The 27,242-nt window shown below is 35.6% G+C and overlaps 1 protein-coding gene across 4 annotated transcripts in view; it reads right to left on the reverse strand.

The window, feature by feature from the left end:
* The window catches only part of LOC108695376 (sodium/potassium/calcium exchanger 2), a 130,418-nt gene that overhangs the window by 45,419 nt on the left and 57,757 nt on the right, over positions 1 to 27,242 (reverse strand). For all 4 annotated transcript variants that reach the window (XM_041563630.1, XM_041563625.1, XM_041563637.1 and 1 more), the window contains 3 exons: positions 11,277 to 11,390; positions 6,784 to 6,816; positions 2,389 to 2,497 (listed from right to left, as the gene is read on the reverse strand). In XM_041563630.1, coding sequence (XP_041419564.1) covers positions 2,389 to 2,497; positions 6,784 to 6,816; positions 11,277 to 11,390 — 256 coding nt within the window. The remainder of the gene's footprint in view (positions 1 to 2,388; positions 2,498 to 6,783; positions 6,817 to 11,276; positions 11,391 to 27,242) is intronic.

The raw sequence follows: 27,242 nt of genomic DNA on the forward strand, positions 1-27,242 counted from the left end.
CAGTGAAACAAGCAAAATGTTGTATTTATGAGTTCTTATACAGTCAAATACAACATTTAGCTTTTTTTCACTGAAATCCTAGGGTCGAATTTCGAAGTACAAAAAACTTCGAAATTCGACCATCGAATGAAAAAACTTTGAATTTGAATATCGAATTCGAAGTTTTTACAGCAAATTTGGCAATATTCCGATCGAATAAAAATTGTTAGATCGAACGATTAAATGCTTCGAATCGATCGATTTTTATTCGATGTGTAAAGACTTAGAAAATGGTTGTAGAAGTTCCCCATAGGCTAACATAGCACTTCGGCAGGTTTAACTTGGTGAAGTATTGAAGTCGAAGTTTTTTTAAAGAGACAGTACTTCGATTATCGAATGGTCGAATGTTCGAACGATTTTTACTTCAAGTCGAAGTAAATTCGAAGTCGTAGTATCCTATTCGATGGTCGAAGTATCCAAAAATTACGTAGAATTTCAAATTTTTTTACTTAAAAAATTCCATCGAATTCACTTCAACCCTTAGTAAATCTGCCCCCTAGTGTTGCTGGTCTTTTTGAATGCTACATGTTTTTTTACCGTGCACCTGGGTACTAAACAGATAAGTGGTGTGCCACCCAATGGACTATATATTTATATATATATATATATATATATATATATATATATATATATATATATATATATATATATACATACATATATTTATAAATATAAGCACAAAAATCAAGCCTGTGAGATTCCATTATAGCTGCCTGCAAGTATTAGGGTCAGTTATCCAGTTATCGTGTTTATTAAGCTGATTTAGTGCTGGTAATGTCTTGACCTGTAATGCTGATGTCACTCAGATCAAATACTGGTGAAAGCTAATGGGTGATTGGTTGCCACTCAGTAGTGATTGTCTCTTCTCCTCTTTATGTAAACAGTCCTTTTATCATACACTCCTGTACCTACTTTTATTATTTTATTTTATTTTTTTATTTTATTATTTTCATTTTTTTTTCATGAATATTTGCCCCTAACCCACTTCCAAAGTAATCTTTTTTTAAAATCATTAAATGAACTGACATACACTGTAGTATTGTCTACTACAATGTTCAGACACAATACATCTCTGAGAAAGCATTGATGGAGGTCTGAAACATGTTGTGCGCCACATCCAGTGTCAGACTGGGGTGTACGGGGCCCACTGGGGCTGTCACCTCAGAGCCCCCCAGTTCCCCCACCCTAGCTGCGGCCTATGCTCACCCCCACGCCCTCCTGTACACCACATATCACACGTACCTCTACTTGCAATTACTATAGGGATGGGGGATAAGTGCACAATGTCCTGGGCCAGAAGAAGGAGCTCATCTGGGTTGGCGGGGCCATGTGTCGACTTAATAAACACGTATGGGTCAAGTCCCCTACTTGAATCGCACCTGTGTGCCGGTACCTGTTTTCTTCGTTCCTGTCGTATTGCGGAAGTGCCGACTTCCTAGGGTCCGAGCACCGGGTCTATTACTTCATAGGGCTCGGGTGTGCACGTGAGTGTGTTTGCATTGGCGGGGCCATGACCCACCAGGTTTTTTCCCAGTGTCCCTCTAGCCTGACCACATCATAAACTAAACTTTGGATGTTAACCTAATGGATTATTCTACAACACTCTTATTACTTTTTCCACAATAGGTTTTAATATTACAGAGCAGAAATAGCATTCAACAAGAGGCCCTGTACAAAGTATAAAACAAGACTAAACTTGTTGTTCCTAACACCCATACTGTGCAAAGTCAGGACAGGGAAACCAGCAGATTATTACAGCCCATACACAAGAGGCTATGGTTCTCTGCAGCATTCTTTAGTAAATATAGAGTTTAAGATTGATAGTGCACAAACATATTTGATGCCCATAAATACATACTAATTTTTAAGGGATTTACCAAGTCTTCAATAACCTAGTGTTCAAAAATACTAGGAACAGCAATCTATTTTTAATGCTGATTAAGCTTTGCTTGTGTGCTTTTAGCAATTGTGGCTGCTTCTATTTGCCTTAAGCAATTTCTCCCTTGCCAGATATTCACATGAATTCAGCTGGGCTGCTCTAGCATAAGTATAGGGTGTAATATAAATACTCCATGTGTGAAGAGAAGAACGTGGCAGGTCTGCACACAGAACACCCAGAGGCTATGAATAAAGCAGAAATCAGGAAAGCAGGGAAGCGTTAAAGTCCTAAAATATAAAAGAGCGTGCATCAGCATTAATATGATCACTTTTTATCTGTTGCATTGTTTAAAAAATAAGCATCACTAGGTCAACCTGATTTCAGGTCTTAAAAAGAAAGCCTTTGTTTGGCTAGAAATAACAAACATGGACATTAAAAGAAAAAAAAATTCAAAATTAAGGAGAGATTACCTTCGGAAAGAGGATCCAATGTGTGTATCATTAGCTGGAAAATGCTGTTCCTCATCAAACTATTATGCAGAGAGGCCGAGCTACCACCTCTTTGTAAACGTGGCTTTGTCTGAAAACGAACATTAAAAATGGAATCATTTAAAAAAAAAGATTCAAATGACAATTCGTTTTTTTTACATAAATAAGAAGCTAGTGCTTTAAATGATGAAAACATGTTACATTGTGAGGTTTTACATGCTTAAATCTCTCTGTTTTGCAATGTACAGTTTGATCATCTATTTACGTATGCAGAGGTGAATATAGGACTTTATTAAACAATAAGCCTGACCCTTGAGGATAGTTATGTATAACATTAAAGGGGACCCGTCACCCTAAAAAAATTGTTCCAAAATATTTCCTGTTGTGTTTGTCAAGCAAAATAAGCTTCACTTATTCTATATAAATTATTTAAATCTTGTTTCCTTTAATCTTGAAATTCACAGCAAGCAGGGATGTAAAGCCTGCTATTAAGGCAAGTGTACCAGAATGGGGAGCCTGATGTCCATGCCCATACACAGCCTACATAATTATAAACAGTAAGCAGGGAGGGGTGAAGTTCGCAGTGACATCTACAAAGTGCAGAATGGAAAGTGAAAGTAATTGGTTGATTCACCTCTATGCTTGAGGCATAGAAGGGGGGCAGGCAATGTATGATTGACAGCTGAAAATATTAAGGACTTTTTTCAACTGGTATGGATGTTTTCATTAAAAAGGAATTCATGTTGAAAAGTACTTTTATAGATTACATTATAGATTTTTAATCTCAGGGTCTGCTTTAAGGTCAAGTGAATCAACAATGGATTTTTTTCCTGTTACAAGTCTGCATATTTCTTACACTTGCATTCTGTTTTGATATTTCTGCTCCTTTTTCTGCACTTTGCATTTTCCTATCCTATGTGCCATGATGCCATCCTGCCTAATAACTGATTAGGTTGTAATTCAATTGGCTGGAGAAGTGAAGAAGAACAGTAGAATTCACAAGAAGGCTCGGAACTTTGAAATGTTGAGAGTGAACTGATATGTGCAGAAATGGCACTAAGGCATAAATACTAATTAGACATTAGGTAATTCAGGCAAGTGGGATCAGTAGGCTCTATAGTATTTAAGGCTGAGCTGGGACATATTGCGAGAGCCGCATAAAAAACCCAGTGGGTGGGACTGAGATTCAATGATGAAAAGTTGTTGGAACATTTGGTAGCTATTGTAGATATGTCAGATTCACCAGATATAAATTAACATTTTTGGCCCAGCCCTCATCCAAACCACTTTCATGCAGATTTGTAAATCATATAATCCTTGTGTATTGACTGGCCCATGGTAGTACAACTCCAATGTTACTTTGGCCTTGTGTTCGGGATAATTGTCCTGCTGAAAGATGAACTTTATCCTAGGGTTCAGTGAGTAGTATTTCCCTGTATATTGATCCATCCATTCTTCCTTCTATTTTATCAAGACACCCAGTCCCAGATTAAAAGCAGCCCTTCAACTTGATGTTAATACCACCAGACTTCACCATGGGTATGGTGTGAAGATTGGGATCATAGCAGGAAGACAATTGTTATTAAAATGTGGAAAGTGAATTTGTATGATAAATTTATATCTGTCACTCCGTTACTCAGTTTTAGTACCTATAATTTATGTGCAGTAAAAAATTGAGAATTGGTCATGGTTGAACTCAGTAGTAATTTCTAACTGAATAGTTTATGTAATAATGTAATGTAATGACACATTTTTACTAAAATCTCCACTTTTCTCAGCCCAGATCTATATGTATCTAACTGAACTAAAAATGAATGTGCAAGTGTCAAAAGAAGATGATGATTAATCAAATGCTGCGTGATACAAGTGTTGAATTGCAGATGCAAGCAGACTAAATATCTACCCCCTACAGAATGAGGACAAAGATCTACTGATTACATGAAGGATACTGAGAAATCTCAAAAGCTTAAAGCTATAATGTAGCTATACTGTAGCATGAATTATACCATGAAGTTTATTGATGAGTCTCCGTCTTTTGCAATATTCATGTGTTTATCCTCTAATTGTTTTTGAGTACAATGAACTATATACTCTTGCACCCTGCGTTATACAGATATTTCCCAGCATTATTATAAGCTCTGAAAAACAATTATAATTCACACTTAAGTGTGAAAAGAACAAAAGACCTTCTGTTCTACATAAGCTTATTTGATCTTATTTTTGTGCCCCATCTCCAATATAATTTGATGCACCTATAAGGACACATCTAACAACAAAAATATAAAATTGTCTTAAGAAGTGTTCCTGTTTTTTTGTATTACCACTCCAACCAGAAAGGTGTGATGGAGACACAGAGCCTTCTCCTAGGTAGTTGCACTCACCTGCCTAAATACAGAAACAAGGATTTTCTTTCATTACCTTTATTTTTTGCCTATGTAGAACCTTAATATATATATATATATATATATATATATATATATATATATATATATATATATATATATATATATATATATATATATATTTATATATATATATATATACTGTAATGCACATCTACTAATATTGATACTAATATTTAGTTTGAAAAGAGTGTTATGCCTTTTTTAATAAGCATCCTAACACTTTCAAGCTAATAGACTGCAGTTTCATTTAGCATTGAGCATTCAGATCACAGTCCTGTTCCTTACTTTTCCATCTAGGTCATTTATCTGCAGAATCCTACAGATCGTCCAACACTTTCTGGCAGCCAATAAAAGCTAAAATTTCAGCAGTTTATATGATGCTAATCCATGATCTTTTCTGCTAACCTAGGCCAGTTATGCTATTGCTTAAACTACAACTGCCAGACCATCTTAGAAGGCATTTGATTAAAATTGTAGGCAGTATCTAAAGCAATGATCCCCAACCAGTGGCTTGTGAGAAACATGTTGCTCACCAACCCCTTGGATGTTGCTTCCAATTTGGGATCTCCCACCTAAAGGATGTTGCAGATCCATTAGCAGTATTTTTGTCTTGGTTATGCAACCTCTGTCAATTCAACTGCTGTTAAACCACTAGCAGATTAGGGGGGCAATATACCTTCAGACTGTGTTTCTGCTACATGCCTAATACCTACACAGGCACATACATATGAAGGCATATTTATGAATGAGGTGCAAAACTTTGGTGCAAATCACCACTTTTTTTATCCACAATGCATCATTTTCACCAAAGAATTTTGCATAATTTCAAATACCAGCTAAATTATGTCCACCATAACGTGTACACAAAGCTCAAACATGCACGCAATATTGCATTTGGTTTGGCAAATAGCTCACAATTTGTGGCACATGTTTGATTCCCTGTATTTGAGCATGTATGCACTTAAGTACCTTTCAGAATAGAATTACTTGGAAAAATACATATGCACTGAAGATTTCCATTATGCAAAACCATGGTGAAAAAAAACAAAAAAACAAGTTGACTGCAACCCTATGAATGTCACTAGATGCTGGGAATTGTAGTTAATTGTGGTCACGTGACACACATACAAGACCTAGGAAATCCTCAGTGGAAGCAGATTAATGTTAATCTTTCCTTATGCATTCAAAAGTCAGGATGCTATTGCCATCAAAGAGTAAGAATTACTTCATTTTATCTGTGCTTTTGCTCAACTACAAATTCTCTCTAGCCGGTACAAAATCCTTTAATAGTATATTTCTTAAATGTTCTTTTTTTAAGATTAGTGAGCTCACATTTAAAAAAAATCATATAGAAGGTTGATGGATGCCATGAAATATAACCATCATTTTACATGAACATCTCAATGATGCTAGGTGTTACTTGTATTCATATGTAGCTCTCTAGGTAGATGTATGATTAAGAAAGAAAACCCATCAGGAAAGCTGAAATATGATTATTTTTTTTATATATACAATATATAAAACACAATTCTAGTTTAAAACTTCCTTTTGAATAACATTTGTCAATACCTTTTTGCCTGAAATATTAATGCTAAAGAAAAATATTCTCCCCTCACTACTTCATCACCCTGACAATACCAATGTACTAGTGCAAACAGTTTTTCTGATATGTTATAGTTGAATTAATAGAATTATTAAAATTGAGTTAATAACTGTATGTGTTCGTATGTGAGAGGGTGTTAATAACTGTACCTTTGTTTATATCAGCTTCCACAATTCCTTTCCAAGGGGTTTTTAAGAATAAATGTTCTTTAATGCTTTTATGATTTTAGACCCCCTAATATTGAAAGTTTTACAATGTTGTGTGTGTATATACTGACATGCATGCATTATCCAAAGTGCATATTATTTTACTTTTACTAATTCTTGCTATGATTACCCAGTGCATAAATGTATTGGTAATAACACTGACCTTGCTCGGGGAAGTAGCTGTTTCAGTCCAAGTCTACAAAATGGGAAAAAGATAAATGGATGTTAAATACAGGATATAAACATAAAGTAAATACAGTATGTAAACGAGTGTAGTGCATACGCTATACTATATTTGAAATATGCACACAAAAAGCTTTTTTATAAACTACAAACATGTAACTGTAAGCAGTGCCAGCTCTGAGAATATTTGCATTGGTTATCATTGGGCTCAATGATTAGCAATGCTGTTGTGCAGCACTGAGGTCTTCAATGGGATTTTGCCCAAGGAACTTGCAGCTTTTGTAAATTATAAAGGGTAAATATAATTATCTGTATGTTCAAGGAATCATTATAAGAACAAATTATTTTCCCAATAATCATCTGCAAAATATGTCTGAAAAAAACATTCTATGCAGCAAATATTCCACAAAAACAAGGGTATATTTAGTATGTTATAGATTGGTTAATTCCGAGCAACTTTTCAGTTGGACTTCATTTTTTTTTTTTTTTTGTAGTTTTTGAATTATCTGCCTTCTTCTTCCGATTCTTTCCAGCTTTCAAATGGGGGACACTGTGCTCTAAATGTATTGTTATTGCCACTTTTTAGTACTCATCTTTGTATTCAGGTCATCTCCTAGTCGTATTCCAGGCTCTTATTCAAACCTAATCATGGTTACTAAGGTAATTTTAACCCTAGCAACCAGATTGTTGAAAATGCAAACTGGAGAGTTGCTCAACGAAAAAAACTAAATAACCAAACAATTAATTAGAAAATGAAACCAATTGTAAATTGTCTCAGAATATCACTCTCTACATCAAGATAAAATATAATTTGAAGGTGAACAATCCCTTTAAGTTGACAAAAAGAGGCAATGGGACAAACTGAGGCTTGTATATATTTATTACGGGCTAAGGGAAACTGGTTCTACTGTATGTTATGCGTTATAAAATATTTATTTTATTGTCTAAAATATACTTTATAATAAATATACAAGTCAGCATGTTTAATACTCTTAATACAGCATTTTTAAGCATCATTCCAACATAATTGCGGGTGCTCTCAGATGCGTGAGAACAAATGCAATTGCACTTTTGATGCAAATCAGGTGCATTACTTCCGGAGCACAGCTTTAAAGTCATACTTCTATAGGATTGCTAAGTTTATTTTCCATTTCAAATTATATAACTATCATTTTGTACGCAAATGTCTGTGAACATCTAACTGATCAAAATATTTTGCAAGAAATGATTTTCAAGCTGCAAATACGTTTATTTTTTGGTATATATATAGTACCGCAGCACTCAGTTCATGCCCCAGTGTATCTTACAGTCAACGCTCCCTACCACATTCACATACATTTTTAAGGGTCAATTAATCTGCCTGTATGTGTTTGGTGAGTGGGAGTAAACTGGAGGAGCCAGGGGAAACTCAAGCAGACACATTCAAACTCTTTGTAGTGCTCAAGGAGACAGTGCCCTGGCTAGAATTAGACACCAGCTATGCAAGGCAGCAACGCTACTCACTGAGCCCCCATGATTCCCTTGTTGTCAATAGCTTGGTAGGTAATGATTAATTATTATTGATTACTAGACCCAAGCAAAGTTGTCCTTTTTACACAACCCCAAGTGGGGGATATACTTAGCTCAGCATGTGCAGCAAGGGTAAAAGCTGACCCTAATCTCAAGATTAAGGTTGTATCAAATCCTGGAATTGGCACATTACTAATCTTAAAAGACTGTAACAAAGATAACTGCTGAAATTAGGATCATGTGGATTATATTGTGATCATTGGTGTAGTGGCTGCCAATATGTCTTCCACCTCTAATGAATAAAGGGCCCAGTAGATTCTAATAATTGTATTAATGCTTAAAAAGAAATGAAGTTCCCAATGATCATATATGGATATATGCTCTGATTTGTAGCTTTCATTTCTTTATTACCAGTTTAGCACAACAGAGCTATTCAACTAAAGCCAGCTGGCCAAGTATAATTTTTTATGACTATCATTCTGCTCAAGAGCTCCACTGACTTAGCATTTTAACTCAGGAGGAGTTGGCTATTCAGAGTCTTGAAGATGAAATTTGTTTTTGGCGATTTTGCACCTTTGTATTCAATCTGTTGATTAGTACTGTTTAAATCAGAGTATTCTATTATAATATTGCTGCCATTTTGCATGATTTAGAATTCCACTTTTTATTGTCCTTAATCGAAATAGAAGAGCTACAGCAAATCCCAGTTTTTTTAAATATTGAATTTTTAGGGGTGCATTTTATTTAATTATAGTGATGCAAATTTAATTACGTGAATTTGCGTGATTCGCCACCAGCGAATAAATTCGTGAAACGCCCGCGAAAATTTGCGGCAAAAATTTGCCGGCGTCAAAATGTTTTTTTTCCAAAAAACGGACGCCGGCGCCGTTTCGCAAATTCACCCATCACTATTTATTTACTTTTAAAGACCCTAGCCAGAGATTCTGCTTTATTAAACTAGCTTTGCCCAGCCCTTTCACGGCATGGGCCAATCAGTAAAAAAGTTGCTGGCAGCCTGAATGCCAATTGTTACCCCATATTCAAGAAAGGTAATTTTTGCCTATTTCTGCCTATTTAATTTTCTTTCACCTCTGAATTGATATGGAAACTCAATATAAAGTAATTGTGTATATTCCTGTAGTATATTATAATATGATGCCTGAGCATTCTTTCTTTCAACTTGTGTCCATTTTACACACTACTCTTGGTGCTTTTGTTTTACTTTCATTCCCTATCCAGTTTTGTTTTATTTCCTATTCAGTTTTCAGAGAAAAATGAATAAATCCACAATGTACAGGCATATGGATCTAATTAAATACATTTCTTCTATAAAATTCACAATTTATGATTTTCATGACACAGAGACATACTACATGCATGTATTCTCCATTCTACATCCCAGCCAGCACACTAGAAAGGCTCAAAAGTGCTTGTAAGAATAGCAATCCTTTGAGGCCTTTTAAGATATTAAGGTGTCCGAGTAAAGACTCAGCTCTTTGGTAACAGTGCAGTTCAACTTCCCAGTCTTCATTCCTCTTTATCTAACTTCATATGAATATCCTGTAACATATATCCTTAAAAACAATGCTTAGTGATGTCATCAATTATAATCGGTGTTTGTGAAGTCATTTGTTTCATGACACACTGGGGCTCATTTATTAACGCAGTGCTAAAAAGAGCGCAGAGGCCTGATATTTGCCCAGCGCATGCGAGTATTTAATAATGTAGCGCACGATACCTTAAAAGTGCAATTTGTGCGCTCATGAAGATGCAGACAGGATGCGACGCGTGAAACTGCATATCAGCTGTCACAATGCTTATAATAAATTGTGCACACAGAAAGATACTGCAAAGGTAAGGATTAGTTGTGCGCATGTATAAATGCGCTGCTTTAATTAGTTGCGTTACATATCACGCATATTGCATTCACTGTGCCGCATCTGTTTTTGTGTCTGTGCTAATATTTGTTTGGTTGCAAAGGTGTTTAGCCTACCTGGTACTCTTAAATGAACCTTGGTTAATATAAACATGTTGGGGGAAGGCGTGGTTAACCTGCACTTTACAGGGGTTGTTCACCTTTGAGTTAACAAACATCCCCACCAAAAGCAGCCCTAATTAGTGTTTTTGCCAGAACTCAGTTTAGCAGTATGGCCCTGCACACATATATCAAATTCTCTTTCAAGCAACATGAAACACAAAAATGTGAATATACTAGCGCAGCTGGGCAGGAAGAGGCAGTCGTAAAAATGGTGGTGCTTTTGCCCGGGTGCAGTTTTGCGCATATACAGATGCAAATCTGCGACGGCCGCAGTGCAAGCACTTTGTAGCCACACCCCTCACAAACAAGGCATAGTTCGCAACATAAATGCCCAATCCTTTGCGCAAAGCGCATAAACAAAACCAACCAACCAAATGAGCCACACTGAGACTTGTGTATTAAAACAAACAAAGGCACTTTAGAGTTCCCTGACATGCATAAAAGCACTTGGCCTTCAACCTTGTTTCTTTATATGAACAGGGAACTCCTTATATTTTACATTAGGGGGTATATTATTCCCTATATAATAATAACACATACCCGTCACAGAGAGACAAGCTCTTATGTGGATTATATATATGGGGCATACATATTAAATCCCTATGAGTATAGGGGATGCCAGAACTGCAATTTATCTCAGTGTACTCTTCAGAGTATTATGAACACAGAGGCACTGCAGTTAGCATTAAACAACTGACTTGATTAATGCACAATTATTTATGGAAAATAGAATGTTTTTATCATACAGACATACTGAAATATTTCTTTATTTCATGCACATGCTCATTGCAGGATTGCATGTTTATTTTATGCTGCAAGTTATATTATATTAGTAATGTTCTTTGATATTTTCAGTTATATGTCAAGTGTAAATAATTTAGCAGAGTATTTTACAAATACAGAAAATTAAGTTATTTTTCTCCTACCTCTTTTAAACCGGCTGTTTCATTTAATTCTCCGTGTCTAATGTCCATAGCAACTCCTTCCTGTTCTTGGGGAACCCTTGACTCCACCAGGATGTTTGGTTGATCTCTGTGATCCTGCAGTAAAAGAGAAATGATAAGAATCTATTTTGCTAAAACAAGTATTTCAGTATGAATGCAAACTGATAGATTTGGCTTTCCAAAGCACAATATAGACCAATACAAAATACATTTTAAAATATTTTCAAAACATACTGTATTTTAATATATTTTCAAAATATTTTGCACCTTTAGAAAATTATAGGGTATTACAGGAGTTACGTTAGTATGCCCACAGTGCTTGAATCCCATATTTCCATATACCCCTTAGTCCAAGTAAATGCATTACAAAAGGGCTACAGACACTGGTAACTACATACAGAATGACAATTTCAATTTCCATCAAGGCTCTTGCAATGTCAGGTAGTCTATACTAAGATCCACATCCCTCGTAAGACATTTCTAAGCCCCTAAGGTGGCCATAGACTAAACAATTACAATCTTTCCTGGAAAATATCTTACCCAGAAAGATTGTTCATTTCAACACACACATGTAGAGCTGAATCGTCAGATATATACAGGTAGAAACAATAGAATTGTACCTGTATGTGACAATTCAGCACTAACAACAGACTATGTTAAGTATGCCTTCAAAGGCACCTGATCAAAATTTTCTGGCCTGCCCAATTGATGAGCCAATCCATATCCAAGTCTTCTGCTGATTTCGTTCTGCTCATCTCCCACCATACACGCACAGAATATCGTATGAAATTTTTTTGTACATTATTAATTGCGCATCTATGGCCATCTCTAGTCTCTCCAAGTATTTTTCAATCTTTCTTATGCTATTTAGTTGGTAGTACCCAAGGAAGACGTGATGGATCAAAAGCATGTTGTAAAAGTGTTGCTTTTATAAAGATGTTGTCAGTTTCAAACATTTTTGGCCTTCTGGTGATCCTCTTATGAATTAGATTTTTTATGTTGTATAGGGATGACTTCCCTTCTTGTCCATTCTGGTCCAAGAGACCCTCTAATGCATTCAATCCAATTGCCTTTTAGGCTGAACCCCTCTAGAGGGGCAGATCCTCTGTCTGGGAATCTACGTCCCGAAGAGTTATTCGTATGCAATATAACTTTTAGGAGGGCAGCCAGTAATATTTATTACATTTTTTCAATACAGTTATATGACTTTATTTTACATGCAAATCTGTAGAGTAGATCCAGTCATACAATATATATATATATATATATATATATATATATATATATATATATATATATATATATATATATATATATATATGAATAGAAGATCAAGCACACTCTGTGTAGTTTGGTGAAAAAACGTGTCGATTTATTCACACACTTTTACATCGTATCCGACGTTCGGTCCCACATGGGGACCTTGAAAAAACGTGTCGATTTACCGAAACGTCAGATAAGATGTAAAAGTGTGTGAATAAATGGACACGTTTTTTCACCAAACTACACAGAGTGTGCTGATCTTCTATTCATATACTACTACATATTTGATTGTGCACCTCTGGCTTCGTCTTGGACTGAGTGCGGGCACTGCCGGATATATATATATATATATATATATATATATATATATATATATTTATTTAAAGCTCAAGGGCAATAGAGGCCTAAAATTGTCCACAGGCAACAAGTTTGCTGCTCTATCAACTGGCGCATCAGCATCTTACAGTAAAGTACTCATATTCCTGCTTTATATTAGGTATATTAGGTATGAAATTAAATGGAAAAAAAGCTGAGAGATGAAATTTACTATGTACTTTGAATTACCACTGGGTGCCAGTGATTAGCATGTCCACAAACAAGTTGCAAAATATTTTGTTATGGTACAAATTAATATTATTTATTTATAAATAATAGTGCTACTGAAGTAGAATGCAGCCTTCAAATTACAAGGCCTGTTCTGACAAGGCATTAACATAAACAGCATCTAAAATTAAAATTGGTTTTGGTTTACTCTCGGCTGCCTCTGTTGTTTACTCTGATTGACGGCTACATTTATTCACAGTTTGAAGCGGGTTGGAGGTAATCACATCATTTTCTAACCTATTATGCCTGTAAACCTTGGATAATGATTTTATTTTGGTATGGAAATTTTTCTCCTTGTGCATGTGCCCATGAAACACAATCAATGTAGCATTTCACATTTCTTTTATTGAATTACTCCAGTAAGGAGACCCAATTTTTTTCCCTATATATTTCATCATTTATTGCCCAGAGCACCCTATAATACGTTCTTACTGCATATTGCTGAACCATGGCATTGTTCTGATATTTACAATAGGAATGCCTGATGCTGAACCTTTCCAGACCTACAACTACTCTTGTTTAACTCATTGACCAACCTCTAGAATGTAATTAACTAACGCTGATGTTTGGACAATCCTCCCAAGAAATCACTGGTTTTGGTCATCCTTTGGGTTTGCATACAGACCACCTACCATCCTACCTAATTTTCTCCTTATTAGTTCTATTTCAGACTTTGACTGAATCACTTGCATTCTGTTCCTTCTCTGGGTTTCCCCAAAAAATTTTTGGAGATTAACTCCAACCACAAGAATCAGGGATTATTTGTATACTTTGTATACTGTATTACAACCTCTGGAATGCTGGCATGTAACAACATTCCTGCAATATTAAGGAAGCATTTATATCAAAAAAGTTCTCTTTTCCAATTGAGCAAAATGAGTCCATTAGAATAAGCTGTTCAGTGATCTCAGTGCAGCAGGAAGTGACACAGCAGGTAGTGAGTGGCTGGCAGGAAGAGGAAGTCTCAGATGCTGGCAGAAGAGAAAAGCCTGGCAGAGAGAACCACATGGTGGACACACAGAGAGAGCGAGAGAGAGAGACTAGAGAGCTGCTGGTGGGTCCAGAGAGCTGAGAGGCTTCACCAAAAGCATTCATTTTGATCAGGCTTTCACAGGGAAGCCAGATACTGTGCCTGGAGGGACAGATCGTGAAAGAAATCCAGATTGGAGAAACCAGTATCAGCAGGGGATTTCCATCTGAGCATCCAAAGGGGCTGGTAGTCACACTGTATGTCTGAATGTGCTGGACTCACCTGAAGAGAACTCTGTAAAGCATCTGAAGAGGATTTGGAGTAAGTATCCTGCTTAAAGGGACAGTAAACTAAAGAAGCCTTTGAAGATACCGAGACGGTTTTGTGGAAGGACATTAAAGGACTTTGCCTTCTTTAGTTAGGTAGTTAGTCAGTGCACGTTAGTTAGTGAGGCCCTATTCCCACCTGGTTAGGAGTGCTATTTGTACCAGTTGACCATTTAATTTTAATTCAGTTTAACAAATACTGTGTTTTATTAATGTATTCCTAGTGGGGCCACCCGTAGGTGCATTCCTGGATCCTACAAGGTGGAGGCACTGTGCTAGTAAGTACCAGGTATCCAGTCTCTCCCAAAATTACTGCGGAGTGGCTTACGTTTGTCCCGTGACATCAGGTAAGTGCCACACGTGGAGTGTAACACCGAAAAAGGGGTGTTGAAAGGGTTACATATGTATAAGCACAGGTGCATGATTTATAATGTTCTTTGGAACTGTTCAGCATATACTCATTGTTTCTGAAATCTATAATACTGTATATCCATTTTATATTATACACTTATACTACTTAAAAATGTATTGAAACAAAGAAATGAAATGAAAATTGTACACTTATTATAGACATATATTTTTTCAATAAGGTTTGGTTCATTTATGTTCCTTGGTTAACTAAATCTTAACTTGTGTATTTTCTGTAAAATATATATGCATATTTGAGTTATTATACAAGGAACTACAGACATAACAAAAACAAGTTTTATGGATCTCTAAAAATGGAATCCTTAAAATGGACCTTTGTAAAATTACTAAGAATATCGTTAAAGTGGAGTCTCAGCTACCAGTAGTAGTAGTAATCAGGTTTGGACCATCTCTACACCAAGTTTTATTGAAGCATTATTTATCCGTTGCAACAATTGTCCAGTGTATTGTAATACACTGATTACTCTGAAAAATACTAGACAAGATGATTTACCAGAAAGGTTGAACTAGGATTTAGATATTTCATGAGATGAAAATCAATGCTATAATATCTCTTCTTATCTTTCAGTACTCTGACATAAACACTGAATTGATTAGCTCTGAGACTGGAGGTCACAGATTATATCTCAGAAAATCACACAACACCTTTATTCAGCTTCCCATCAAAGAGCCGAGAAAAAGAAAATAAAATTAAAAAAAAGGTTTGTTTTCATGGCAAATCACAACTTCTTAACTAACATGCCATCTGCTGTAGAAAATCAGCTGTCTGATACACTTTAGAAGAAAAATTAAAAAAACAGGTGGCATTAATTTGATACCTACATTTGCCTGTCTTCAGATGTGCTCAAAAAATAAAGCAATATGTTTTCTTTATCTGATCTGTATAATTTAATTCTACACTTCAGCTACCAGGCTGGAAACAAACTTCATTTATTTACTTCAGAAGCCCAGCACTGTATGTTTGTTATGTGACATTTGTACTGTACCACCTAATCCCTAAATCACTTACAGAGCTGTCAAACCCCCCCCCCCCCCGATTACTAGTTACTAGATTTTGGGCTCTGTCCCCAGGTCTTCAGTCACTCTTAATCATTCCCCAACCCGATTTCTGACGTTTTTGGATGATTTGAGGGCAAACATCCAATGTGAACAAGTGCATGCACAAATGACTTATTTAGCCATTTGGACCATAGGAGGTTTTAGGATTTTTTTCACTAGTAATTATGGAGAACTCAGATTTTTTGAGGTTTTTGTATTCTTTAGTTCACCATTCAGCTTTTTTTTTTTTTTTTGTACTTTTTATATTTGGATTGTTTTATAAATTACAAGGCATTCCTGATTTTAGAGAAATAGAGTTTAAAAAAAAGTTTTTAAAAACTCTGAAACCACTAAAATTTGATTGTTGATAAATGGGCCTCCATGTTCACTTTGTACAATTATGACTGAATACGTTAATTTACTTGCATCTTTTCTAGTCAGTTGTATTCTCTCCACTTTAGAAAAGGCACAACTGACAAAATAATATGTTTTCATGAAATGTGCTTTTTCATGAAACAATATCCAAAAAGTAGCAGGGCTTTGTAACAATAGGTGCATGAATGCAGGGTAAGACTGGCGCATTTTGGGCCCACCGGCCCCCGCACATGCACAGGGGCCCACCGGGTTTTTTCCCAGTGTCCTGTCTGCCCAGTACAACCCTGTATTAATAAAAATGCAATACTTATCAACACAAAACAGAACATTTGCATTCTAACCATACACCCATTTAATCATAAAGAGGTCCTGTTTGCTTGATGTATTAGTTCTATACCAAATAAATGTGCAAACTATACTAAAATCAATTTCAAAAAGCTACAAGTGTAAAAAGCATCATACCCTACACAATTTTATTATTAACAGTTATGGTTTCTATCCAAGTTTTTAATGGAAGTTTTTATTCACCAATGGCGCATTGCCATATGGGCAATCTGGGCTGAAAACTTGAAGGGGGGCACACTGGTGACAGGGGGCTGAGCTTGGTTGGCAACAGGGTTGAACTTGGCTGGGTCAGGCACAGCCCAAGGCCCCAGCAGAGATTGATTTACTGCTGATGGCTACACTGGCATGAATATAACTATTGATGTGTGAGGGTGAACACCATTACAGCACATTGCAGAGAGGTTGTATGACCTGATATCCGGATGATCCCTCTACTTCCGCTCTGGCTGCGGACACATAATTTAAGGACAAATTTGATAGTAGGGATGACATCACGGGGTCAGAAATCAGGGACGCTCAGTCACGAAACGTGTAAAGCTAGTTCCCCTGCCCATTTATACTTCTGTATTTTAATATGGATCAATAACGATTTATTCATTTTATTCTAGTCTGGTTTCCCCGATTCCTGACCCGGTGATGTCATCCCTACTATCAAGTTTGTCCTGAAATGAATATAACTATGTGTGTTTTTAAGTCTGAATTGTGATGTATTAAAAAATGTAACTATAATTCTGCACTACATTTTTACACAGCTTTATAAATACAGTCTCAAGAGCTATAAGTAATATGTACAATTTATTTAGTTATGAAAAATTTGTGTTCATAGTTTCTATAATAATACAATAATAAAGTCCTATTAAAGCCAACATAACATACATTTTCCCTTTAATGCCCAGGCTTTCTTCTGTGATGTCTACTAAACAGTAAAATCTGTACACAACTTTTATTTCAAGATAAGCATTATACATCAGTATAGTATTAGTATAGTATAACTGAGCTTAACATTAACTGCAGCACGGACTTTACAGTTTAATTTTGGAACAGCTGGGCTTTCTAAGTAAATGTAACATAGTGTAACATGGATGGTAACATAATTCCATTTGTAAAAGCTGTTATCAAGGTATTTCAAAATCTAATACATACACCAGCTATGCACGTGCCAATACACAGGCTTCACAATTACAGTATAGAGAGGGAGAGTGCATGTGAGAAGGAAAGTGACATAAAAGAAATACAGAAATGAAGTGAAAGCAAAAGCTTTGCTTGAGGCATAGAAGTGGGGAAGGCAATGTGTGACTGACAGCTGAGATTTTGAAATGAATAACAGGTACTGAAGTAGCGATGAGGCCCATCTGAGGACATTATATTGTCTTCCCAGGCAATATCCACATGTTTTGGATGGTCTCTTTATAATTATCAGATTCCAGACAAAACCCAAGGTGTCTATAACTGTGCACGGTTCTCACCCTCTCTCTTGTTATAGGACAGTAAAAAAATAAACTTTTTTCCTTTTCACTTGTATGACCCAGTCAAGGGTACTTGAGCCATGGCTGGATATTCATTAGGGGTTTAAGCCTATGTCCATCCATCACTTGGAAAATCCTAAATCCCTCCTATGCAAGACAGGGATAAAATTAGGATTATCTATTATAGGGGGCATAGGTCAGTTGTTGAGACCTTTGGCCATTGTCTTAGCAAACAATCCCACTATTTTAGGGTATGAAAATAAATAAAGGGGTGTGAGACAAAATCCAGCACGGAAATTGATTAGATATTGGTCTTGTTCCATTTGAGCCCTCTGCTCAGTGTCCTTATAATTAAAGCAGTTCAAAATCTGTGTAAGTGCTGAGGTAATACTGTTTGATATTGGGGAGACCAAAGCTTCCTTTTTATTTTGGTCTGTATAAAATATTTTTCACCCAATCTATATTACTTCGTGGAGCATCCAAAATCAATAATCTTTTGATTAAATGTAACAGAAAAAGAGCTGGGAAGAAAAGTTGGGATTGTCTGCATAGGTAAAGCATTTTGGGCAAGAAAATCACCTTGATGGTGTTCATTCTAACAGCTATAATGTTTAAAAATAAAAAAAAATTTGAAAAAGAAATTTATTATAATAAAGCTTGTTGGTGACAGGTTCCCTTTACCTGTAGCCTTTAAGACACCTGAATTCCATTTACTGCTTCATGATTTCCAACAAACCCCTTAGCTTACCTTCTAGCCACCTGCCCAGATTAAACTAGTGACAGTGACATTCAAACAAGAACCAAGATAGTGAGTTCCTGTGAACAACTTTGAAGTTGTGCCATTAAAGTTATAGGACTGCTGATGGCTAGTTCGATAGGATTAATGTATAAAGTACAATCTTTCTAGACATGTTACTGTTTATGCTTTAAAACTCCTTTAAATTGATGTGACTGGCACACTTTCACAAAGGAAAGAGGCATTATTATTTAAAAGCAGCTGTTCACAAAACTTGTGTTGTAAATTATTTATTTTAGAGGCCGAATCATAGTATAAATGAATATGCCGTTGACCCTTCAATCTACATACTATACTTATATTTTTTGTCCCCAGTTTGAAACATCTTTAATGACAGACTGTGCGATGAGAAGGTTCAAAGGCAACTCAGTGGTCAGCGTGTTGAGATCAAAATGTGTTGCTCAATAGATGTAATATTTTGGTTTTATTTAACTTTGTAGGAACTAACTTTCATATTTACATTGTACAGTACCAGTTCTTTTATGCTGAGTGCTGTAATTACAACTGCAACATCATTACACTGACATACATGTTTGCTAGGTTAATGTATTGTCCTTAGGCTCCAGGAAGCATAAAGTTTAATATTTCAGGTATTAAATTTATTAAATTATGAAAATTAAGAAATAGATGTAAAGTGCAATAGAAGGGGGACTATTGAGCTCTCAATATAAAAAAAGCTATGTCATCCCATTTCTTGGGTAAAACAAAAACAGTTTAAAATTATACTGTCATGGGAAAAAATGTTGTTTTCAAAATGAATCAGTTAATAGTGCTGCTCCAGCAGAATTCTGCACTGAAATCCATTTCTCAAAAGAGCAAACAGATTTCTTTATATTTAATTTTGAAATCTGACATGGGACTAGAAGTATTGTAAGTTTCCCAGCTGCCCCCAGTCATGTGACTTGTGCTCTGATAAACTTCAGTCACTCTTTACTGCTGTTCTGGAAGATGGTGTGATATCACCCCTCCCTTTCCCCCCCCCCAGCAGCCTAACAACAGAACAATGGGAAGGTAACCAGAAGCTCCCTAACACAAGATAACAGCTGCCTGGTAGATATAAGAACAACACTCAATAGTAAAACCCAGGTCCCACTGCAACACATTCAGTTACATTGAGTAGGAGAAACAACAGCCTGCCAGAAAGCAGTTCCATCCTAAAGTGCTGTGGCTACTAATAAATTATGATAATTATAATGAACACTAATAATAAATAAATTAAATACCTTAAGAAGAGTACAGCATCTTGTGCTGTTCCTGTTCTGCATTTAATTAGACCGAACCTTAGACTGGAACCTGCCCTGTGGCAGGGACTGTCCAGAATGATGATTAGTAGCTATAAAACGCTACATAAATGTGTCAGCTCTACATAAATAATAAATGATAACAAAATTTAAAAAAAAAGAATTGCATTCTGTTTTCTGTTATCAGATAAATTATCATTATAATTTTCCCCATGTTAGAACTATGTACACAAGGTTATACAATTTTATAAGGAATATATTTTATGCAGAAAACAATTTCTTAGAACTCAACATACTATTAGCATTTTTATTATAAGCGTTTGCTTCACCAGACATAATAATGGGAATCAATCTCATTTGCTCACTCTGTGTGGGCTACAGTTTTATGATGTTCACGAAGGACACTAAATCACCCAAGCAATTTTCCACTGTTCTTTATAGAATTTCACCTGCAGATTAAAGATCTTTTCTATTTAGTTTTATTAGCAGCAAGGGTAATAAGGCAGAGGCAGGTTATTCTTCAGTATCGGCTCTGGAGACAGATTTGTTGGATTGATTTAGCATATACATTATCTGGGTTCTTTATCCACATACTGATTGAAATGTACCCAATAATGAAATGATTCATGCAAAACTGGAATTTGCTACATAGAGTTTTCAATTTTTATTTGAAATCAAATCCAAGTGGTCTGATGATACAGAAAAGATGAAAAGGCAGGCAGATATATACATCATCAAATGAAACATGAAACCAATAAAGAAATACACAGATCGGTAGATATTTGATAAATAGATGATAGATTAGAGAGACAGATGACAGATAAATAGAAAGATGCTAGGTGATAAATTGATGATAGATTAGATAGATAGATAGATAGATAGATAGATAGATGGATAGATAGATAGATACATGATAAATAGATGATAGATTAGACAGATAGATAGATAAAAAGATAGATGATAGAGATAGATAGCTGATAGACAGAGATAGATAAAAAAAATAGATTGAGAGATGACAGATGATAAATAGATGATAGATTAGATAGATAGATCAATAGATGATAGATTAGACAGATAGATAGAACGATAGATGATGATAAAGATAGATGATAAATAGAGAGAGATAGATAATAGATAAAAAGATAGAATGATAGATGATAATTAGAGAGAGAGATAAATTATTGATAAATAGATAGATGGATAATAAATAGAGAGATAGAGGATATATAGATACATGATAGATAGATTAGATAGATAGATAGATAGATAGATAGATAGATAATAGATATATAGATAGATATATGATAGATAGATAGATGATAGACAGAGAGATAGATTAGAGAGATAGATAATAGATATATTGAGACACAATAGATGATAAATAGATGATAGATTAGAATAGATAGATAGATAGATCAATAGATGATAGATTAGACAGATAGATAATTGATAGAGCTAGATAGATGATAGAGAGATAGATTAGACCAGTGATCCCCAACCAGTAGCTCGTGAGCAACATGTTGCTCTCCAACCCCTTGGATGTTGCTCTCAGGGTCCTCAAAGCCGGTGTTTATTTTCGAATTCTAAGCTTGAAAGCATGTTTTAATTGCATAAAAACTAAGTATAGTGCCAAGTAGAGCCTCTTGTAGGCTGTCGGTCACATAGGGCTACCAATTGGTCAATCACAGCCCTTATTTGGCACCTCAAGGGACTTTTTCATGCTTGTGTTGCTCCCCAACTCTTTTTACATTTGAATGTGGCTCACGGGTAAAAAAGGTTGGGGACCCCTGGATTAGACAGATAGATAATAGATAATAAGATAGATTGATAGTAGATAGATAGATAGATAGATAGTAGATAGAGAGATAAAAGGTAGACAGATAGATAGATAGATAGATAGATAGATAGATAGATAGATAGATAGATAGATAGATAGATAGATAGATAGATGGATAGATGATAGATATATAACTAGATAGATAGATGATTATAGTTTATAGCACTGAATGCAGACCTGACCTGAACACAATAAAATGAAACAACGCACAATAAATACTATATGATATTGTGAAAATAAAAGACACACATTGATCAAAGAGAAAATGCCGATCCTTCAGATATATAGTGAATAAAGTACCCCCTCTTGTAAAATATAAGGATATTATAAGTTACCGAGGAGTTTCATGACGATATAAAAACACGAGGCCGAAGGCCGAGTGTTTTTATACAGGTCATGGAAGTCCGAGGTAACTTCTAATATCCTTATATTTTGCAACTGGGGGTACTTTATTTATTATAATACACAAGTCTTAGTCAGTCATGTGACAGAAATTACATCAGAACTCACCGTTTATAACTGATGACATCAGAACTCACCGTTTATAAGGATATAATTTACAGGATATTCATGGCTTTTGTGTATTATATAGATATATGTATATGTAATTACAGTGGCATAACTAGATATTACCCACAGCAGATTATTTTTCAGGCCCCCAAAATGTCTAGAGGTTGACCAGTTTTACCAATATTTATTTAAATTGTATATGAATTAGGACCTCATGGGGCCCCTATACCCCTTGGGCCCCCTGCAGTCGCCGGGTCTGCTTCCTCTATAATTACGCTCCTGTGTAATTATCTGATCACGTACCTCATGTAAGGATCAACAGAATGCAGACACTTTGTGATATAAAGGGAATCTGACATTATGATACATCAACTGGAAGGGCATTTCACAACCTTATTGCACTCATGGTGAAGAACCGTTTGCATTGTTTGAAGGGATCCTGCCATCAAAAAACATGTTTTTTTCAAATCACAGTGCTACTTCAGCAGAATTCTGCACTGAAATCCATTTCTCAAAAGAGCAAACAGATTTTTTTATATTCAATTTTGAAATCTGACATGGGGCTAGACATTTTGTCAATTTCCCAGCTGTCCCTGGTCATGTGACTTCTGCCTGCACTTTAGGAGAGAAATGCTTTCTGGCAGGCTGCTGTTTTTCCTTCTCAATGTAACTGAATGTGTCTCAGTGAGACATGGGTTTTTACTATTGAGTGTTGTTCTTAGATCTACCAGGCAGCTGTTATCTTGTGTTAGGGAGCTGCTATCTGGTTACCTTCCCATTGTTCTTTTGTTTGGCTGCTGGGAGGGAAAAGGAGGTGGGTGATATCACTCCGAATTGCAGTACAGCAGTAAAGAGTGATTGAAGTTTATCACAGTACAAGTCACATGACTTGGGGCAGATGGGAAATTGACAATATGTCTAGCCCCATGACAGATTTCAAAATTGAATATAAAAAAAATCTGTTTGCTCTTTTGAGAAATGGATTTCAGTGCAGAATTCTGCTGGATCAGCACTATTAACTGATTCATTTTGGAAAAAAAAAAATTTCCCCATGACAGTATCCCTTTAAGGTGACAATTCTGTTCATTTATTCTGTGACCTTTCTTTTTTTCATTGCCAAAAGCTTGACTCTATTATACTCAATTGGAAAAAATCTTAAATGCATAGGGTAATTACTATAACTATATATATATATATATATATATATATATATATATATATATATATATATATATATATAGATATATAGATAGAGAGAAATTGCACTGCCTTCTGTGCTGTCATGTAGTAATTATTTGTATTAATTACTAATCAGCCTTATACTGTGACATTTCTATTCTACAGTATGTGTACTGTTTATTGTGAGTGGGTACCTAAGCTCAGTAAGTGACAACAGCACAGAGCATGTGCAGTGAATCAGCAGAAAATAAAATGGGGAGCTACTGGGGCATCTTTGGAGAGACACAGACCTTTACTGCTAAAAGGCTGTGGTTGCCTTGGGCTGTTACAGAAGCACAAAACATAATGTACAACATTTCTACCTATTTCTTTAGTTTAACTTTCTTTGTCCTTTAAACAAACCAGGGATTGTTGGTCCATATATTGCAGTATATTTAAGATGGTCAACTACGTCAAAGTTATCCCTGGTATGGCCAGTTCTACACTCAAATTTCATCTGATTCATTATGAATTCTATTGCTTCAGAATACATTTTATAAAGGGATTAAGTTTTACCTGCAACTTACTTGCTGCTTTCAAGGTTAAAACTCCCAAACATGGTTGCACTTTTATTGGCCACCACTGGGATCACCTGACTATAGCTGGAAATGGTGGGAGCTATTGCTGGTAATAAAGGCCAAGAATGGAACCCAAAGCATATAGCTTGATAGCAAAGCAGACTTATCTTTTCTTATCTTTCTTATCTTTTTTCCCTCACAGTTGGCATTTGTAACAGAGATATTATAGTTGAAAGGACTGTTTGATTGAAACTAGATAAAAAGCATTTAGAAATTCCTAGTCTGAGTATTCTGCTTTACCAAGGGAAAAAGTAGTGAAAGCATAAGGTTGTCTGAGACATGATGTGACCTTGACACCTCTTTTTTCAAGAAATAGCAATTTCACGCTGTTCAAATTTCAGTACAAGAATAGAGAATCTTATCAGAAATTCACTAAATAAAATGTTTTTTTTTTTTTTGGTTTCTGGTTTAGATGCTTACACCTAGACCCTTTTAATGCAAAAAAAATTGTATTACACAAAACAGTTTGGGCATGATGAGGATCTTAATGTGGTTAAATAGTCATGAAATTAAAGATTGCATGGTATACTAAGCAATAAAAACTTGACATTAAACAAAAACACATGAGACAAATGGGCAAACTGCACAAGGTTTTTGCACTTTGCTTTCTTTTTTGTTTTTAAAAAGCTTTTGATAGTATTGTGGTTTCACTTCCAGACCCTCGGGTCCCAGCACTTGCTAACTGAAAATCTAACAAGTGCTACGAGAAGGGGACAGAGGAGGAGGGGCTGTTTGAGCCGGGCTGGATGGGGGGCAGAGTAGAAGCAAGTGTTCACATCAGCCCCTCTGAGCATTTTTTTTTTTTGCAGGGGAACCTGGTGCTTATAAGAAGAAGGAAATCTACTGAGGCAGATTATTGCCAATAGATTAGCCATAATAGTGTAAGATATAAGACTATATTTATTCTGTACAATGCTTAACCATACCAGAGTAAACAGCTGTAGAAGCTCTATCTGGTTGTTTAGGATAGCAACTGCCATATAAGCTTGGTGTGACATCACTTCCTGCCTGAGTCTCTCCCTGCTCACTCATAGCTCTGGGCTCAAATTACAGGAGGGAGGCAGGAGAGAGGACCAAACTGAGCATGCTCAAGCCGTGCCCTGGTGGTTTATGCTGAAAGAAATATGGTGTTTCTTTTGACTCAGAGCAGCATTACTTGAGGGTTTACTGGTGTATTTATATAGACCTTTCTAAAAAAGCTTACTTAATTTTTGCCTTTCCTTCTCCATTAAGCTCCTTTAAGCTACTGTGTGTGTGTTTTTTCAAGTGCTGAGCGTTCATACTTTGAATCACGGAGAAGGTAAATTTCTACAAGAAAAACTCTATTTTACTGCATTTGGTAAAGGTTTTAATAATAACAAGATAACATTTAATCAAACCAGTTACTGAAGTTGTAATATGTCATTTTATTTCTCTCTCCAAACTAAGGAAGCACTACACACTGTGGCTTCTTTTCGGTTGTATGTAAAACATATTCCATTTGAATATGTTTTACCAGATGGTATTAGCAGTTTCAACTATAAACATTTAATCAAACATCATTTACAGTATTTAAAGTAAAAATGTGACATCAGCAGATACTACTGGAAATGTAGGCACAAAATGTAGCAAATTGCAAGAGTTCAGAATCTACACCTGAATTACTGAGCTGCCAGAGACAGGAATATTCAACTTTAAACTTAATTTTGGAATCAAATGTTAAAAATAAAAGCCTTTATTTTTGGTGAACAATCTGAAAACAACTGAAAAAAGTGTTCGGATGGTGAACAGCTCCTTTAAATTAACATTATGGGGAAAGGTCCACACCTTAAATATATTTCTCACTACATTATAATTAGTGCCCTATTTATTAAACCTCGGTTTTTTCTGGTCAAGTTTTTAAAGGGGAAAAAAATTTAGAGAGAAAAAAAACCTCACATTTTTAGACATTTATTATACCCTAAAGTTGCTAAAAATCCAAATCCGAACATACTCCAGCTAAAACCTGTCGAGGTCAATGGCAGAGGTCCCTTATACAAGATATCGTGACCTGCACTGGGTTTCATAGGATAATCTGAAAATTCTGAGTTTTTGGCCGACAACTCGAAAAAATCAAGGGATCCGGGGTCAAATCTGATACAGTCATACAAATCGACTTTTAGTTTGATTTTGTCGAGACTTTTCCCATACTGACTTTTTTGAGCTGATTATTTGATAAATTAGTTCAATTTGTGGATGGGATTTAGGTTGACTTGGCTTTATTAAAAAAATTAGATAAATTTGAGTTTTAGTAAATGCCCCATGTAATGTCTGTAAGAGACCATATATTGTGCCCCACAGTGATTGCCATTTCAGTGAATCTATAAATAGCATGGCTGTTCTGCATTAAATCTTTTTTTCTGCGGGTGAATGATTGCTGTCACCATCTACTGCACAGGAATATATCTTCATTAATTTCTATACTGCAAAGCGTCTCTTCCCTTTGACATGACTATAAGATGCCATATGATCTCATTATAAGTGTGTGTGTACTCATCATAACACACACATTAGAAGTTTTTGCTCTTCTTCCATATACAGTACAGCATGTTGATTATCATCATTCTGATCCAGAACATCGTTAAGTAGTGCGTCATGTTCATTAACTCATGACTATACAATATGCTGTGTTCCATATTAGTATACATCTGCCAGCACTGACACTGCCTTTGCATACTTGTTTGTCTTTCTACATTGTGTACCCATATGTGTCATGCTAAATAAGCTCTGAATATATGCATATTTAATTTTTAGATAGAGTATTGATCCATCCTTATGCTACGTATCCTTGGAGAAGAAAATTCTATTATTGGGCAGTAATATTTTATTTGACTTTTACATTGCAAGGTCTTTTGAGCAAGGCACTCTTTACCTCTTGTATGGATTATGGTTATTTTTTTGTTGTGTGTAATCTGTTTATTTATTGTATATGTCT

Source organism: Xenopus laevis, chromosome 1L (genome assembly GCF_017654675.1).
Source record: "Xenopus laevis strain J_2021 chromosome 1L, Xenopus_laevis_v10.1, whole genome shotgun sequence".
Taxonomy (NCBI): Eukaryota; Metazoa; Chordata; class Amphibia; order Anura; family Pipidae; genus Xenopus; species Xenopus laevis.